An 18318-nucleotide genomic window follows, 5' to 3' on the forward strand; every position below is an offset into this window, starting at 1 on the left:
ACTCTCTCACTTTGCCCCAGCTTACCCTTCCCCCTCCCCATGTCCTCAAGTCCATTCTCTACATCTGCGTCTTTATTCCTCTCCTGCCCCTAAGTTCGTCAGAACCATTTTTTTTAGATTCCATATATATGTGTTAGCATATGGTATTTGTTTTTCTCTTTCTTACTTATTTCACTCTGTATGACAGACTCTAGGTCCATCCACCTCACTACAAATAAACCCAATTTCGCTTCTTTTTATGGCTGAGCAATGTGTGTATGTGATTTTGAAGGAGAGTGTGCACCAGGACCATATCACAATCTAGAGAGTCTGCCGTGTTTTTAAACTTTTATTTTTACCCTTTTCTACTTGGATGGAAATTGCATTTTTTGTCTTTTACAAAGGACGAGTCGCAGTGAAGGTGCTTGCAGATTCTCCATAAGGAAATATGCGCTTGTGGGGGGCCCACATCCTCACCACAGTTCACGCTGGAACGCACCAGGATGGAAAGGTGGGATCTCCTCTGGCTCCTGGCATGGGAACGACGGCGAGGGCCAAGCGCCTGAGCCCAGCACCCCTCGGGGATCCCGAGGCTTGTGCTCGGGGATGAAAGGGCCCAGGGACGAAGGCTTCTCCACAGAGGGCCCCCCAGCTCTGGCCCGGGGGAACGCCCGGGCAGCCCCGTTATCCAGCCTGGATGGCGTGTCCCTTGCCCAGGGGAGCCGGGGAACAGCTGGAGTGACAGCGAGACCCCTCAGAGTGTGCCCGGTCAGGGGGTCTGCACCCGAGATGTCCCCCAGCAGAGGCCCCCGAAGGCCCATGAAGAAACCCCACAATGAAGTCACCATAAGCGCCCACCCAGCAGCCGGGAACTGCCCTGTGCCCCCTCCGGCCCCCGGCCTCGCCCCCAGGCCCCAAGGCTGCAGCTGGACGGGAGGGTGGAGACGTCCCTCCAGCCCAGCTGGGGAAGACGCAGTGGCTGGGGTGGCTGGGGTGGCGGTCCTCCCGGTGGGGCATTTCACGTTAGTGCTTTGGTTGCTCCCCACGGTGGCCGCAGGGCGCCTCTGGGTCGGGGTTGACCAGCGGGACACCGGCGCATCCAGGCTCCTGCACCTGTGTGGCGGTGTCCGTATCACAGTGTGGGCGTTGCCAATTCCTTTGTTTCTATGTGAAAATTTAAGTTTCAAAGTGTTTTAAAATAGAAGTGAAGTGACTGCACGACTTTTGCTGCCTGTGTGCAACTACATGAGGCTGGCTTGAGTTTCGCTGGGGAGCAGGGGCCACCCCTGAGCAGACCACAAGAGAGAGGCAGCGGAAGTCACACGTAACTCGCTCTTGCGATTATATCTCCGCAGACCTGCTGGTTCATGGAATAACCCTCCTTCGTAGGTTGAGTAAAGCACCTGCAACAGCTGTGCCAGATGTAGCCAAAAACGCTGCATCGGTTTCTAGCGTTAAGTACATCCCACGCGCGAGAAAGTTACTTGTTGTTTATCTGAAATTCAACTGTATCCACGGCCTGTGTCTCCTCGGGCCGTCCAGGCATAAGATGAAAGCAGAGGGGTCCCCGCCGGGGCTGCTGGTCCCACAGGAGGGGCTGCTCTTCAGGCGCCGTGGGCCCCGGGCAGGCACTGGGACGGCGGCCAAAGGCCAGGCCACACCCGCCCCCTGAGGTTTAAATCACTCTGCTCAGGGCCATGGGGACCTAGAGCAGATTAAATGGGTTTAGAAAGACCAGAAGTGGTGTGTCTTGCACCTGAAGGTAGTGAGTGAGGTGAGATTTCCAGCTATTAGATAATCCACATGTCTCATCCTAGGACACAAAACCGCGTCAGGGCCGACACAGCGACTGATCCTGCCGACAGCCCGGCCTCCCCTGGCCGCGGGCCCCCATCTCAGCCTCCCAGGCGATGCTCACGTGGCAGTTTCAGGTCACAGACCAAAAGCACGGGACGGCCCTTCAGGGCCCTTGCAGGACATCGTGGCTGCAGCGCACAGGAGAGAGGGTCGTCCTGCAGGTTTCTTCACCAGGAGAGGGGCTTTAATGCCCTCGGTGCACAAGGGACCCGAAGATACGCTGAAACATCCCCACCAACGAGCCGGCCTCTTCCACCTGACGGCTGTCTGAGCCACAACAGCCCGGGGCCAGCCTCCTGCAGTGGCTCCAGGCCAGCGGGGCCACTGGTCCCAGGTGGCTGGGCCGCAGCCTCCAAGGTCGTGCCCCTCAGGGTCACTCCTGTCCCGAGGCTGCTGGGGGAGCAGATGGCAGGGGTGCTAGCCACACTCGGCGTGACACTCTGAAGGCAGAAGCGCTCAAGAAAGGGAGGGGACTGCTCCCGGCCGTCAGGCAGCAAACCCCACGCAGCAACACCAGCCCTCCTGGCCCCAGGAGGGAGGCCAGGAGAGGGCCAGGCCTTGCAGGACAAGAGGCAGAGTCGGGGTGGGAAGCAGGTGCCGGGTGCGGGGAGACAGCCGCTGGCCCGTTCTGTCTGCTGGGGGTGGGCAGCTTGTGTCCAGTTGTCATCAACTGGCGATGGTCTCAGGATGAGGAGAAGCCAAGGGGGTGACCACCGCAGTCAGCGTCACCCCCAGGCCCCTGTCCCTTCCCCTCCTCCTGGACGCCCAGGCCCCGGCCGGCAAGGGGACCCTGCTGGAGACTCAGCACCGGCAGACGTGCAGATGGCATCCCCAACGTGTGGGCGGGGACCAGCTCAGCCCCAGCAGTGACCTGACAGCTAGGGGCGGGGCCAGGAGCTGGGCGCTAAGGGAAACCGGGCCGGCGCACAGTCCGGGCCTCCCAGCGGAGCCCGCAAGCCCACAGGCCAGGGTTTGCCGACCTCTGAACCAGCCCAGAGAAGGCAGGGCCTGCGAAGCTGCAGCTGCGGTGCAGGGAGCCCGAACTGAGTCTTCACTCTCGCCGCCCAAGCCGCCGCCAGCTTGCACGTCCGCTCCAGGGCCTGGAGAGCCACACGTCGCTGGTGCATTCCGTCCTGGGACCACCGGATCCTTTTTGAGTGAAAGGGTGCAAAAGAGGTAGGCTATCTACTGCTGGCACTCCTGACCCTGCGCGGGAGGCCGGGCTGGACCGGTTTCCTCTGTCCTGCCTGTGCTGAGCGCCGGGCCACAGCCATGCAGCGGCCTGGCGGGAGGGGCTCAGCTGACCCATGAGGCGCTGCAGCTGGCCTAGCAAACCAGACACAACCCCGACTTGGACGAGGGGGCCGCCTCCGGCACGGAGATCCCCTTCATGTCATCGGGCATCTGCCCGTCAGGCCGCCACACGTTCAGGTCCCCAAAGATGCCCTTCTCGATCATCTCCTCCTGCCAGGGGATGGGGCAGGTGCCGGTGGCGAATTCCTGGAAGAATTCTGTGTCCTCTTTGTCAAAGGCCACACCCCTGACTGTGGAAAAGGCACCCACATCCTGGATGTTCTTTGCATAGACAGTCCTGGAGTCTGGGACGAAGGGGGGGGTCAGCATCCCTGTGAGAGGACGGAAGACACAGGGCGTGAAGGGCCAGCCAGCGGGAGGAGGCGGCCGCGCTCAGCCAGCAGGGCTGCTGCCCACATGCGGCCCTGGCGGTGACAAGGAGAGCGACACCCGCCACAGGGCGCTGAGCCAGGCTGGAGACTCAGAGTCCGGTCTGGACACACGTCGCCAGAACCCAGCCCCCATCTGCGCCCCCTCCGCCCCGCCCAGAAGCCCCGTCATGAGGGTCGGCGGGCCCTTGCCTGCACTGCCCCCGACACCGCTGTGCCCACCGTCTCTGCAGACCCCCAGCCCCAGTGCCGGCCTCCCCATCTGCAGGTCTACACCTCGATCACAACATGCTCGGAACTGAACTCCCTGTGCCTTCACCCGATCCCTCCTCAGCACGGACCCTGTGGCCTCGGGACTCAATGCGGCTCCGGCTTCCCGGGTCCTGACCGCTCGCTCGGGCTGCCTGATCTCCCCGGGCCTGGGGCTGGTCTGGGCAGCTCTCCCTGGCACCCGGCACCTTCAGATCAGCTGGGGCTGCCACTGCCCTGACCCTTCCCCACCAAAGAAACTTCTCCTACTGGGGCGTCGGGCCATGAGGTCACAGGCTCACACTTCCTGGGTGTGGGTTCTGGTGGGTGTGGCGGGTGCCACGCTTCTCTCCCGCAGACACGCGTGCACACACACACTCGCACACACTAGTTTGCACGAGACATGACAGCAGACTCTGGTGGAACGAACGACGGCTGGAGAAATCCCGCCTCGACTTGGATCGCAGGCTCCTTCAAGGAACCGCCTGACAGCAGGTTCAGATCTTCAGCTCACAGGTGTTTCCCGCACACCCCATCCAACCCTCGCCGCCTCCTCGGGTCCCCAGGAGAGCCACCCCGTGAACATCCAGTCCTGGGCACGCTGGGATGAGCAGGGAAGAGGGACGGTGGTGTCATTGGGGGCAGAGGATGCTCCAGGGGTGGGGTTCGCCCAGGCCGCCCGCCCCCCGACCTCACGCTAAGCTGTCGGACGCCAATGGGATGGGGCGGCCAGCGAGGGTCGCCTAGGAGCCCCCAGCCCCAGCTCCCACACGCGGACAGTACCGGCCTCCAGCTGCCGCCAGCTGATGTCTCTGAAGAGGGGGCTGGCGCGGAGCCCATCACAGGAGCCGTCCCTGAAGCCCAGGCGCCTCTCGGGGTCCTTCTGCAGCAGTGCCTCGCAGAAGTCCTTGCAGGCCTGGCTGAACTTGTCGGGGTAGGTGACCGCCTCCTCCAGGACCCGCTGCTTCAGTTCCTTGTTCTCCACCTGCACGGCGGACACAGCACCGTCAGCCCACGTCACACCCCTGACACCCACGTCACACCCCGGCCAGGCCCACCCGCATCGCCCCAGCTGCCACGGCAGCTCCGGACACGGCAGCTCCGCGGGCCCGGCCGGCCCTGCTCTTGGGGGTGCCTGACGCCACCCTCCCGCGTGTTAGCCCTTAAGGGCTCAGTATCGCTGGTCAGGGCGTGAGACCCTGAAGGTGGACACCTTGTACTCCCACAACCATCGCCCCCAGCCTGCCCGGCGAGGTAGCAGAGGTTTGCCGAGGGCAGACGCCCCCTGGGCCCATGGAGCCTTAGTGCAGACCAGCTTTCCCGAGCGTGACTTCCAGCCCACAAAGTTCACTTCCGGTGGCTCCATCCCCAGGGGGCTCCCCGACAGTCAGCCCGGAAGTCTCCAGCCCCACCTCAGCTGAACGCTGCCCGTGTCCTCTCCCTGTCGGTCATATTTGCCCTTCCTGAAACGCCCTAAAGGGTCACGGAAGTGGGATCGTCCAGAGTCACTCTTCCGGGGTCAGGTTCTTTCATTCATAGTGGGGGGTTTGAGACCTGTCCATGTCACGGGTACCGAGGCTCCTTCCCGTCGAACACAGGGAACTCAGGTGGACCACAGAATGCAGGGACCACAGGTGCACTGAAGATGGACCCCAGAATGCATGACCCAGAGATGGGCCATAGCATGAAGGGGCCACGGACAGACCATGGAATGGAGGGACCACGGAGGGACCATGAATGGACCACGGATGGACCATGGAATGGAGGGACCACGGAGGGACCATGGATGGACCATGGATGGACCATGGAATGGAGGGACCACAGATGGACCACAGAGGGACCATGGATGGACTATGGAATGGAGGGGCCACGGATGGACCATGGAATGGAGGGACCATGGATGGACCACGGATGGACCATGGAATGGAGGGACCACGGATGGACCATGGATGGACCACGGATGGACTATGGAATGGAGGGACCATGGATGGACCATGGAATGGAGGGACCACGGAGGGACCATGGATGGACCACAGATGGACCATGGATGGACCACGGATGGACCATGGGATGGAGGGACCACGGATGGACCAGAGGATGGAGGGACCACGGATGGACCATGGATGGAGGGACCACAGATGGACCATGGAATGGAGGGACCATGGATGGACCATGGAATGGAGGGACCACAGATGCACTGAAGATGGACCCCAGGATGCATGACCCAGAGATGGGCCATAGCATGAAGGGGCCACGGACGGACCATGGAATGGGGGGACCACGGATGGACCAGAGGATGGACCACAGATGGACCATGGAATGGAGGGACCACGGAGGGACCATGGATGGACCACGGATGGACCATGGAATGGAGGGACCACGGAGGGACCATGGATGGACCACGGATGGACCATGGAATGGAGGGACCATGGATGGACCATGGAATGGACCACGGATGGACCATGGAATGGAGGGACCATGGATGGACCACGGATGGACCATGGAATGGAGGGACCATGGATGGACCACGGATGGACCATGAAATGGAGGGACCATGGATGGACCATGGAATGGACCACGGATGGACTATGGAATGGAGGGACCATGGATGGACCATGGAATGGAGGGACCACGGAGGGACCATGGATGGACCACGGATGGACCATGGAATGGAGGGACCATGGATGGACCACGGACGGACCATGGAATGGAGGGACCACAGATGGACCACGGATGGACAGACTATGACGGTTCACTTTCTCATAAAAGCGTCTCCTGCCTATTTTCACCAGAAAACAGGGCTCCTTTCAGGGCTGTGGGCTCAGCCAGGGCTCTGCGGTGGAGCTCCTGTGGTGGCCTGAGGCCAACATGGACCCCACACTGTGTTGCTTTACTCTGCTCTTCTGAGCTGAGGTCGGGGAGAGACCCGTTGCTGGAGTCCAAGGCAGAGGTGCACGCGCACAGAGCGACCCTACGCGTTAGTCAGCAGAGGGGTTCTCACTCTTGGGGGACTGGAGACCAGACCGTCCCCACGACTATCTCAGGAAAGGAGCGGGGACTGGGCGGGGGCCCTCGGGGAGGTCCAGCAGAAGAAACTGATGGCTGCGACCTCCAGGCAGGCCGAGGGGCCACGTCTAAAGTACAGTTCTCCCCAGGCCTCCCTCCTCAGCCCCACAGACAGGCTTAGCTCTGAGCAGAGTCAGCATGGGGTCCGGGGAAGAGGCTGCTTTGCTCCTTTTGCGAACAGTGCTGGCGGCTCTGAACGACACCTATTCGCGGTTCCGCTGGGCTGGCAGAGCTCCCCGGGGAGACGCGGGGCTGCCATGCGGACAGGAAGCGGGGGGCACAGGAGGCAGGGCCCCAGCACAGCCACCCCCGGTGCCAGCTGCCCCCAGGACGTCCAGGGAAGCTGCCGTGCCTGCAGCACGGCCTGAGCATCCGGGGAGGCGAGCGCCTTGGCCTCCGGGAAGGGCAGGGAGGCCGCCGGCGGGTGAGCCACGCCCCCCAGAGCAGCACCGCTCGTGGGGGCGGGGCTGGGGGGTGTCCGGGCTCCTCTCCTCCTGACAGGCTCCTTGGCGCACGGAGACCCAGGAGATGAGGTCGCCGTGTGCACCATGAGAAGCCTAGTGCTCCCCGAAAAGAAGGTCACCAGGTCAGCTGGGGGACACTGCTCCTGTGACCCCAACAAGGAGGGTCACTAGGTCCCACGGGGACACTGCTCCTATGACACACACACACACACACACACACACACACACACACACACACACACGGAGCTGATGCCAGCTCAGCTGCAGGGACACCGCTGGCCACCTCCTACCTTCTCTCCGCGGGCTCGGAAGGGGCCTCTGGCCGCGATCATCTCGTACAGCGTGACCCCCAGGGAGAAGTAATCCACGGCAAAGTCGTACTCCTCACCCCGCAAGAGCTCCGGGGCCATGAAGCCTGCGACAGGAGCACAGCGCGACTCGGAGACCAGCACACGGGCTCACACCTCCCGTCTCCCCGGAACCCAGTAGGGTCCTTGCACCGGGACATGCAGGGCTGCCCCGCGCCCACCCACTAGGGAGCGCTCCCCCGGTGTGAGTGTCCCCTTCGGTACAGCCATCCCTGGCGGGAGCCCCCTCCATCCAAGGTGGATCTCACCCCCACTGTGCTGCCCATGGCGGACAGAGCCAGTGTCTGAGGCTCACACAGGACCTGTGGTCAGAGGCAGGCGCTCAGACCCGAAAGGGCACAAAAGGAGAGGCTGAAACCCCAACGCTCCTAAGAGTGGTCCGGACGCCCAGCGGCCCGTGCGCTCCACTTCTGGGGAGTCGGGGCCACGTGCGGGGCCTGCAGGCTGAAGGGGACACCCCGAGAGCCAGCTCTGGCTTCCATCCCTTTGTGCCCCGTGCAGAGGCCAGCCCAGGGCGTGGGAAGGGTAGACGGGCAGCACCTGGGGCCCGAGGTCCACTCCCCCGGGGCCGGGTAGGCCGTTGAGGCTAGGCGCCAGGGTGGCTTCTGTGCTCGGATGACCAGACATCCCCCAAAGGCAAAGCTGAGCATGGCCTTTTGTCTCCAGCACCGCCTGGTCCTTCAGCGTTTACCTGCGTTCGCGGCAAGTTCCCAGGGGGGACATGGCTGGATAACACGGGCCACGCTGCTGTGGCCACAGGACATTCCCCCGGAGGTTACAGGAGCCAAGTTCCAAATAACCCCCTGGCCCTGAACATAGCGTCTTTTCAGGGATTACAGTGCTGGCCAGACGGCCCAGACTCTGGAGAAAGACACGTTCCACCAACCACAACTTCTCCATGAAAACGGGCCCGAGAGGAGGGCCCACCGACCACAGAGACGCAACATCCCTGCAGCAAACAGCCCGCTGGCCCCTCCAGTCTGCTCCACCCGCTGGGACCCAATGACACGTCTGCCTCGCGGTGTCTCACGTGGCAACGATGAACCTCCTTCGCGGGAAAGACGGCTCGAGCGGGCAATGGGTGAGTGCACGCAGCGTCAGTCTAGGCGCCAGGTCCTCCTCCCCCCGCCCCGAGCCCCGCGGTGCTGGCGCAGCGAGTGCCCCTTTGCGTGGACTGCAGCTGAACGGGGGGCGGAGGCTCGGCTCTGGGGACCTGGGCCGGAGGGAGCAGGGGTCCAGGGCAGAGGGTACGGAGGGCTCCCCGAGCCTTCGCTGGACGCCCCACCTTCTAACTCACACCGACCCCAGCCTCCGCTGCCACTGCTTGAGGCCCTCGCGCCCGCCTGACCCCAAACGCACAGGTCAGCACAGCCCGCGGGCAGAGCCACGCCGTCCAGGGCTCAGAGCCGCTCGGCGGCCGCGGCAAAGCCTGGGCGCCCCCTAGCGGCTGGTGGGGCGTCGTGCAAGCAGGGCCGGTGACACCCCAGGTCCACCGACTCCAACCCCGGACCTGATCCGCCAGGAATGGGCGAGCGGCATTTCGCTCACACGCTCACGCCCTGGAGAGGAACCTCAGAGGATCCGGAAAACTCACAACAGGACCTCTTCCTAAATAAAGCCGCAGATGAGACAGACCCGCCGTGGCAACAGGCACAACCCCCAAAGGAGCCCAAAGCGCAGGACGGGGGCCTCGGGGGCAAAGCAGGACCCGGGAGCAGCTCTTTGTCCCCAAAGCCGGACACACGCGGAAGAAGCAGATCTGCTGAGAAGTCCTACAGAAAACCCGGGCCATCAGGAGGGCAGAGCGCTCGGAGCGCCTGCTGCGCCGTGTGTGAGTGTGAGCCTGTCACCCCAGGCCCCTGCAGTGAGCACCGAAGCCCCCCCGCCCCCACCTCCTGCTCGGATGCCTCTTCTCTGCGCCCACCTGCCTGGGGGTGAGAGGAGATGGGGTGGGGACAGGAGGCGCCACGCACGCACATGCACACAGACACACACACGCACACGTGCACGGTCACAGACACAGACACACACACGCACACGTGCACAGTCACAGACACACACACGCACACGTGCACGGTCACACACACAGACACGCACGGTCCAGGGGCCACCTCACAGCTGAGCACCTGCCAGGCCCTGTCCCACCCACCCTGCCTCTGTGCTGCTTCCCTCGGTGCAGACCCCCAGGCTCTGCCCGTGGCCGGCGCTGGGGAGCTTCCGTCACAGAGGGCACGCGTGGAAAACAAGGAGTGATTGTTCAGGGGGTCGGGGGTCGTCCCTGCGTGGGTGCCAGTCCCGCAGTCTCACCCTGAGAGGGGACGGATGAGGGAGCATCTTCCTGACAAGCCCCAGCCTTCACCGTGACGCCCACCCCAGGCCGCGGGACCCCAGGACCCCGGGCCTCGTCCCCTTCGCCCCCATAGCGGCTGCCCTCACCCCGGCTGTCAGGCCCTCACCTGGCGTCCCCGCATAGCCCTTGGTCTTGGTCTGCCCTTCCTTCAGCTCCACGGCCAGCCCAAGGTCAGAAATTCGGATGTTGCCTGGAGAACAAACATGGGGTCAGGTCACACGCGGCTCCGCAAACAAAGGCCCCTGGGGCTCCTGGACACACACACGTGCACAAGAAGGGCGCACACACGCAGGGGCCGCCGCTCCCCGCTCAGGCTGCGGAGGGACCGAGGGTCCCAGCAGCGCTCGCAGCTGGAATCCGGGGCATAATCCCCCTAAAGCCAGCCTCCTCGTGGCTCTGTCTTCCCCGAGCTCTGCAGCAACGGCCTTTGGGGCACCAGTGTGTCCGTCTGACCTGTGATGGGGAGGGAAGGGGGGCTCTAAAGGGACTTATGGGAACCTCAGTCTTGGGGGTTATTTCCTGATGAGAATCCCAGTTTGACTCCTCACGAAGACAGCAAACAAAGGGATCGGGTGGGGACTCGGCCATCACCGTTAGCTGTTTACTAATAGTTCCTCACACGCCGGCCTCCTGGACTAACTCCCTGCTGCCCTGGCGCCTAGTCATGCACCAGATTTCACCAAAGTCCATTAATCATCTCCACTCAGGGATAATGCCACGCGGTGGCAAAATAGCAGAACGAACAGTAAACAAACTCGAGACGTGTCTTGGCGCCGTAAAACTGCAACGAGCATTTATCAGAGCGGCTCCCTCCCCTCCCGACGCCCAATCAGGCTACAGAGGTGAGCAGGCGAGGGGAGGCCGCGCGGGGGGCCCGCCTCACCGTCGTCGTCCAGGAGCACGTTCTCGGGCTTGAGGTCTCGGTAGATGATTCCTCGCTGGTGCAGGTGCTCTAGGCCGCTGATGATCTGGGCCGTGTAGAAGAGGGCGCGCGCCTCCGGGAAGCCGGGGTTCTCCTCGTCCACGTTGTAGATGTGGTACCTGGGGGCAGACGTGTGGAGCCTGTGCTTCTCTGGCACAACCAGGAGCCGCGTGCCCACGGTTCTGATGGGAAGTAAAATCTCGGGAAAGCGTTGAGGCCCCCGAATCCCACGTCGTGTCGGCAAAGCGTCCGTCACTTCAGCCTCGGCGTCCAGCCTTAGCGGCCCGCGGCGGAGCCTGGACCGCCGGCCGCCGGTGTCTGTGCCCTCACAGCCCCTCAGCACAGCTGTTACAAGGGAAAGGCAGGGCAGCTCTCCCACCCCACCTCCCCTGCCCCGGCCCGCGGCGGGTAACAGGGAAACAGGCCCCAAAGCCACTTTACGGCCACCAGTGAAGGAGCCAGGCAGAGGGAGGCGAAGGCGGGCCGCGGGACAAGCCCAAGCCCCATCCAAAGTGAGCAGCTGACCCAGAGCCCAGGAGGCAGTGGGCCGTTTCCCCAGAGACGCGCAGACTCCCCGGTGGGCCCTCAGAGGACTCCCCCGGGCCTCCCGGACCCTCCTATCTCCCGTTTCCCTGTCACGTTGTACAGAGACGCAAAACCTAACAAGCAAGGTATTTAAACTAAAGAACAACCAGGGAGAGGAGAGGCAGGCCCGTAATCTCGAAGGAAACAAGAGAGGAACCCTCATGTCAGCCAGGGCAACAGCACGAATGGCTTCTCTGCTCCATGTGCATTTTACTAGTGTCCTGTAGTGCAGTGCGGGGTAGCACGATGCGGTGCAGTACAGGGTCACGTACAGCGTCCTACGTCGTACAGTGTAGTAAGGACGGGGCAACGCAGGGCAGCGTGCTGCAGCACGGGGTCGTGCACCGTCTGACGCAGCGCGGTACAGTGCCGCGCAGGGCAGGGTAGTACCACCGACACGATGCAGCATACATAGTGCAGTGGAACACAGCAGCACATATAGCGCAGCGTAACATAGCACAGCTCAGGGCAGGGGAGGGGAGCAAAGCGTCACGATCTCTCCGCTCTCCAGCTCGTGCTATTTGCGCTTCCAGACCCTTCGCTCCTCCTCCGTGAACGTGCACAGGTGGCTCAGGCGGGGGCCTCAGAGCCTCACCTGGAAAGTGGGGCCAACAAGCTCACCTGGCAGAGTTTTGGGGCAGGCGAACGCAGGCCCGAGAACGGAGGCACAGCGACGGCCCCCTTGTGTGAGGGCCGTGCGAGTCGCCTAAGTGTCTAAGGTGTGTCAGCTAGCTCTCCGCAGCAACCTCGGAAGGCCAGTATTTCACCTCTATCCCCGTTTTACAGACCAGCGCGCTGGGGCAAGGGCGGCCGTGTTGCCCAGCTGGCAAGTGGGTCTTTCCCCCTCTGAGAGCCAGTGATCCAACTGCTCCTGGAAGCCCAGGGCCGGGCCCTCAGGTCTCTGGCAAACCCAGGCCCCGTACGGCGACGCCGCCCTCTGGTTCCCCCTGCGGTGGGTGGCCAAGCCACGGTTCCCGGAGTCGGCCGCACGGTGCTTCCGCTCTGCCACCACCCCCAGAGTGCGTCATTGACGAAGCTTGTCTGCGTTTGCCACCCCTCTTACAGCGCGGCCCTCGCCCCCTCGAGGCCCCTCCCGCCGCCGTATCCACCGTCCAGCTAGCACTCGATTGGCAGCTCCTCACGCCCTGCTGCCCTCCCTGCTCACCCCGCCGTCCGCCTGAACCCGAGGCCCGCAGGACGGACCCCTGACCAGAGAGCTTGACCGCCTCACCCAGGGTTCCTGCACTTCACTGGGACTGAGGACACGTCGTTTCGAGGACCCGCAATCCGAAGGCAAAGAGGAGGACTTAGATGGGGGCAGGGCTTGTCTTCACCACCACGTCCTCAGCACGTGGGAAGGAGCCCCCCTGCGCACTCGGCCGCGTGAGCCCTCCCGTCCCAATCCCACAGCCGAGAGGCGGGCGCTGACCTTATGTCGCCTCCATTCATGACGGTCATCACCAGACAGAGGTCGGTTTTGGTTTCAAAGGCGTAGGCCAGAGACACGATGAACCTGCTGTGGACTTTGGCAAGAATCTTCTTCTCCACCATCGCGCCCTGGAAGGCAGGGTGAGCGCCCAGGGTTAGGCGGGAAAGTGATATTGCCAAAAACGGCCAAGCTCCACAAACCAGAAAACGTCACGATAAAACAGAAACAGGGCTTCCCTGGTGGCGCAGTGGTTGAGAGTCCGCCTGCCGATGCAGGGGACGCAGGTTTGCGCCCCGGTCCGGGAAGATCCCACATGCCACGGAGCGGCTGGGCCCGTGAGCCATGGCCGCTGAGCCTGCACGTCCGGAGCCTGTGCTCCACAATGGGAGAGGCCACAGCAGTAAGAGGCCGCATACCACAAAAAAAAAAAAAAAAAAAGTGGCTGTACAGAGCAATTGCAAATAACTTAGAGACATGCCTCACACGCCCCGTTTCACAGAGACAAGACAGGGCCTGGGAACCCATCACGTGCAGAGGACTCCGGGGTTCCTAGGGCCGCCAGCAAGGGGGCTCCTGCCAACCAGCCTTAGACATGTGGCTGAGGGTCCCAGCAGGTCCCCAGGCAGCCTGTCGGCACTGACCTTCCCTTCCAGCTCTTCCCGCTGCAATCCCAGCCCTTCTCCTCCCATCCAGGCCTCGGAACAGCACCGTTTCAAGCCACCCCGCATCCTGTTCATTTTCTATATTGATTTTTAGACCCCATGAAGTCCATTTAAAGTGTTTTTGAAAGCTGTGCTGGGTAAGGAGAAAGAGCCCTGTCGCAGGAGGAGTTCCTGAAGTTGAGAAGCCCTTTCTACCCGCTGCGTGGGAAGATTTTAGGTGGATTTTACTCTGCAAAAGTTTGACAAGTTTCCTGAACTCGGGAGAAGAGAGGCTTAATACCCTAACAGTTAGATTCAACTTGCAGGTAGATGGCCCTGAGGGTACCTGCTGCCCGCAGAGGCCGTCAGGCAGAGCACCATCGAGGGGCCCCCGGGGGGCGGTGCTCGGGGGCAGCTGCTGTTTGCCCCCAGTGTGATCTGTCCTGTGCAGCGGGAACGGGAAGGAAGCCCACACAGGCAGAGCGCGGCTGGAGATTAAGCAGCTTTGGCTGACCCCGCCCGAACGGGGCCTGAGGCCAGACGGAGAGTGGGCGCCGCTCAGAGCAGCTGCTTCCACCACCCCCAACCCCCAGCCCGGACAGCGCTGCACGCGGGCACCTTGGGGCCTCCCCACACCAGCCCCGGGGAGACTCCCCCTGCAGCCTCCTCCCAGCACAAGCCAGGGAAAGTTCCAGAAGGTCAGAGTAAAGGATCTGCAGACTCATCCCAGCAGCCTCCCCGACACCGGCTGCCGCACTGCGTGGCCCTGGTGGCAAGCCGAGAAGCATGGTGCCTGTGGCACAGGACCCACGCCAGCCACGCAGAGGCCGCCCCCCAGGAGGGCCGCCCCGGGCGCTGAGGCTGGTGGTGTAGAGCGGCTGGACAGGCAGAGCGTCAGCGCCACCAGCGCCTGCCGCTCCGAGCCAGGGGCTTGGTCGCCAGGCAGGCAGGCGGACTCGACGAGGGGGCACGGGGCGCTGACCCCGCCCAGGGCCGCACGGCGGGAGCGCCCCCCACAGGGTGAGCCGGCCCAGGACACCCCAGCCCCCACCCGCTCCCCGGAACACCTTGGCGGCCCACCTTGTACCCCTTCCTCTTCTTCAGCCGCTTCTTGTTCAGCTTTTTGCAGGCGTACATCTTCCCGGTGGCCTTCATCTGGCAGGCAGACACCTCCCCAAAGCCTCCCCGCCCCAGGACCCTGAAGTCCAGGAACCAGTCCTCGCCCACGGGCTGGGCCTCCAACCACTTCCACTGCAGGAAGCGCTGGAAGTACAGGCTGTCCAGGTACTGCTGGAAGGGGGCCTGGCTCAGGTGCGCCAGGGTGGCCTGCAGGAGGGGCTGGAAGAGCCCGTCCCCGGCCCCCGCCGGCCCCTCCCGGACCTGCGCCACCATCTCCTTGTCCAGGAAGCCGCAGAAGAGCTTGGCCTGGGGGTCCAGGTACTCGGCCCGGATGGCCTGGGCCTTCTGCGGCCGGAGGTCGTCACCGGCGGTGTTGTAGACCTCGATGTCCCTCCAGAGCTCCAGGGCCGGCACGTGCTGCTCCTGGGCCTGCAGGAACTGCTGGAAGAGCCGCTTGCCGATGGGCTGCTCCGAGCACACGCTCTCGAAGGCCAGGTCCAGGCTCGCCTGCAGCGCCCCGCACTTGGACAGCGGGGGCAGCTTGAGCCGGGCCAGGTACTTCCTGTCCCGGGAGGTCGGGCCGCTGCTCGCGTCGAAGCTGGCCCGGGCAGCAATGAAGGCCGAATTGGCCACCACCGTCTCCAGGGACCCGAAATCCATCCTGGCGCCGGCCTCCCTCCGCGTCCGGCTCCCACGTCCCAAGCCGGCCTAACCCACTGCCCTTGGCCTCTGGCCCGTTCCCACCCTCTGCGGACAGGAGGATGGCCGGGCACCGGGAGCCCCAGGAAGCCCGCTGACCCAGCTCAGGCGAAATCCCGGCTGGAGTGGAGGGCGCGCAGGGCGGAGCAGGTGCCAGAAAAAGACAATCCCTAAGCCGCTCGCGGGGATTAGACGGGCCACCTGCCCCGCTCCTTCCCGCGGGAAGGACACACCTGGCCCAGGCCCAGCGCACGGGAGCCCCGAGCCTCCCCGTCCGGCCCGCTGGCCCGCGCAGATGAGCTGGACCCTCCGCCTGTTTCCTGGTGGGGACACGGGGCCCAGGTGAAGGGAGGGGGCCCAGGAGAAACCTGAATTCACAAAGATGGCTGGTGTTTTCCCCACTATGTGTCATTTTTTTCTTTAGAAAACCCACGAGTGAGAATAAAACCAGCTGATGATAGCAGTTTAGGAACAGGCTTTCTGGGCGTCCATGGGTGAGACCCCTGGCCAGGGGACTGGTCACTATGTGAGGACCAACATTTGTCCTGACCTGACGCTGAGAGCAGCTGTGTCATGCTGGCGGCTCTGATGACCTAACGTAACCCCGGCCCTTGCCCAGGGATCAGCTTCACATCAGCCCCGGCCCTCACCTGGGCTGTGCTGGCTGGTGAAGGAGAAACGCCAAGAGAAAGGTTCAGGTGAAATTAGGACGGGGATGAAGGAGACACCAGCTACACCCAGGCTGAGGTCCCACACAGAGAGAGGCAGGAGAGAGAAGGGAACGAAGAGGCCAGGGACACACCAGGGGCACACCTGAGACACACCTGGAGGACACCTGAGACATACCTGGGGCACACCTGGGGCACACCTGAGGGACACTTCGGACACACCTGGGGCTCACCTGAGACTCACCGGGGGCACACCTAAGACACACCTGGGACATAGCTGGGGCACAGCTGGGACACAGCTGGAGGACACCTGGGACACACCTGAGGCAGACCTGGGGGATACCTGAGACATACCTGGGACATACCTGGGGCATGGTTGGGACACACCTGAGACAGCTGGGACACAACTGGAGGACACTTGGGACACACCAGGGGCACACCTGGGGACACCTGAGACATACCTGGGGCTCACCTGAGACACACTGGGGGAACACCTAAGACACACCTGGGACATAGCTGGGGGCACTGCTGGGACACACCTGAGGCACACCTGGGGGGTACCTGAGACATACCTGGGGCACACCTGAGGCACACCTGGGACATACTTGGGGCACAGCTGGGACACAGCTGGAGGACACTTGGGACACACCTGGGGCACACCTGGGTATGGCCTTGTCTGCCTTGTTCTAGTACACAGTAGGTGCTTGGTACATGTATGGGAAAGAATGACAAGGAAGTGATGGGGGTTGGCTACAGTTTAGAGAGGGGAGGAAGAGAAGGGCCACAGAAATGAAGAACACCCCAGCCAGAAGAGGCCGGGTAAGCAACCCCACGCAGGGAGGAGAGGGTCGAGAGGTCAGTGAGATTCTGTCAGTGGGTATGGGGAGACAGGCGGACTCTGTGTAGCAGTCGGGGAAGCAGAAATAAGAACTTGCAGCTGAGCAGGTGGGTTGGTGCGTCCAGCCTGGCACTCACTAGCAGGCGACCTTGAGCTGATCTCTTCAAACCCTTCCTGCCTTTTCTTTAACCCGTCAGTGTTCAGACGGGTCGGCGGCTCCGGCTCCAAGGCGTGTTGTGGACCGGAGCCCCTTCTACGGTGTCTCTCACCGTGTGTCCCCAGACAGCGCCTCCCAGCAGTGCGGGGACACGAATCACCTGGAGAAATAAAGATCTGCTTCAGTGGGCCTGGAGTGGGGCTGGCACCCAGATCAGGAAGCCCTGCGAGAGGCGGTGTCTGAGGACGGCAACTCCCACTGGATTAACGCTGAGCTGAACTACCTCCTGGGGAAGTGGGAAGCATTCAGATAAACGGCGTTAAACATGTTTGCAATCACGGGACTCAGAGATTGAAGAGTGAACTTGGCTCTCTAAGAGGGGTCAAGTATGCAGAGCTTCCCAAACTCACTTGGCCCTTTTTTTAAAGTTTTTATTCAGAGTAATTGTAGACGCACACGCAGTTAAAAGAAATAACCCAGAGACCCCTGCACCCCTCACCCAATCCCCCAGTCGTAGCATCTCCCCCAACTGCAGCTCGGGATCGCAGCGTGGATACGACGCCAGCACAGCAAATGCTCAGGAACCCCTGACGCCACACGGTCCCCCTTCACAGACACCCACCTCCTTCCCACCCCAAGCCCTGTCCTGAACCCCGGCAACCACTGATCTGTTCTCCGTTTCCATAAAGTCGTCCTTTCAAGAATGCTTTGTACGTGGAATCACACAGTGTGTCACTTTGGGGGTTCACTCTTTTCTCTCAGCATGACTCCCTGGATTCACCCAGGCGGTTACACGCACCTGTAGGTTCACTGCTGAGGAGTATTCCATGGTGTGAATGGACCACGGCTGGTTTAACCATTCACTTGTTGAAGGACACCTAGGTTGATTCCAGTTGGGCTATCATGAATAAAGCTGCGAAAAACATACAGATATTCTTGCAGATATAAATTTCAGTTTCTCTGGGATTAATGCCCAAGAGCATATGTGCTGAGTCGTATGGTGTTTGCATGTTCAATTTTTTAAGAAACTGGCAAACTCTTTTCCAGACGGCTCTACCATTTTATATTCCTGCCAGCAACACACGAGCGATCCAGTTTCTCAGCATCCTCACCGACACTTGGAGTTGTCACTATTTTTTACTTTAGCTCTTGTGATAGGTGGTACCCCATTGTGTTTTTAATTTGCATTTCCCTACTGGCTAATGATACTGAACATTTTTCCATGTGTTTGTCGTCTGTGAATCC

General features: G+C 62.2%; 2 protein-coding genes across 3 annotated transcripts in view; both read right to left on the minus strand.

The window, feature by feature from the left end:
- Positions 1–246: 246 nt before the first annotated feature.
- On the minus strand, positions 247–16517 carry GRK1 (G protein-coupled receptor kinase 1). 2 transcript variants are annotated; one of them, XM_027115746.1, is made up of 7 exons: positions 14673–16517; positions 12952–13079; positions 10899–11056; positions 10122–10205; positions 7588–7712; positions 4551–4752; positions 247–3461 (listed from the first exon to the last, which is right to left on the minus strand). In XM_027115746.1, exons 1-7 carry the CDS (start codon positions 15369–15371, stop codon positions 3163–3165), a joined length of 1695 nt encoding a protein of 564 aa, XP_026971547.1. In that variant the 5' UTR covers positions 15372–16517; the 3' UTR covers positions 247–3162. The 2 variants fall into 2 exon arrangements, with proteins under 2 accessions (XP_026971547.1, XP_026971546.1); XM_027115745.1 differs by lacking the exons at positions 12952–13079; positions 14673–16517 and having other exon boundaries at positions 10899–12603.
- A 306-nt stretch (positions 16518–16823) lies between these two features.
- The window catches only part of TFDP1 (transcription factor Dp-1), a 34087-nt gene continuing 32592 nt past the window's right edge, over positions 16824–18318 (minus strand). Inside the window, exon 10 of the mRNA XM_027115757.1 lies at positions 16824–17233. Coding sequence (XP_026971558.1) covers positions 17230–17233 — 4 coding nt within the window. The 3' untranslated portion in view covers positions 16824–17229. The remainder of the gene's footprint in view (positions 17234–18318) is intronic.

Source organism: Aethalodelphis obliquidens, unplaced genomic scaffold (assembly GCF_003676395.1).
Source record: "Aethalodelphis obliquidens isolate GAN/ISIS:26980383/991018 unplaced genomic scaffold, ASM367639v1 scaffold15, whole genome shotgun sequence".
NCBI lineage: Eukaryota > Metazoa > Chordata > Mammalia > Artiodactyla > Delphinidae > Aethalodelphis > Aethalodelphis obliquidens.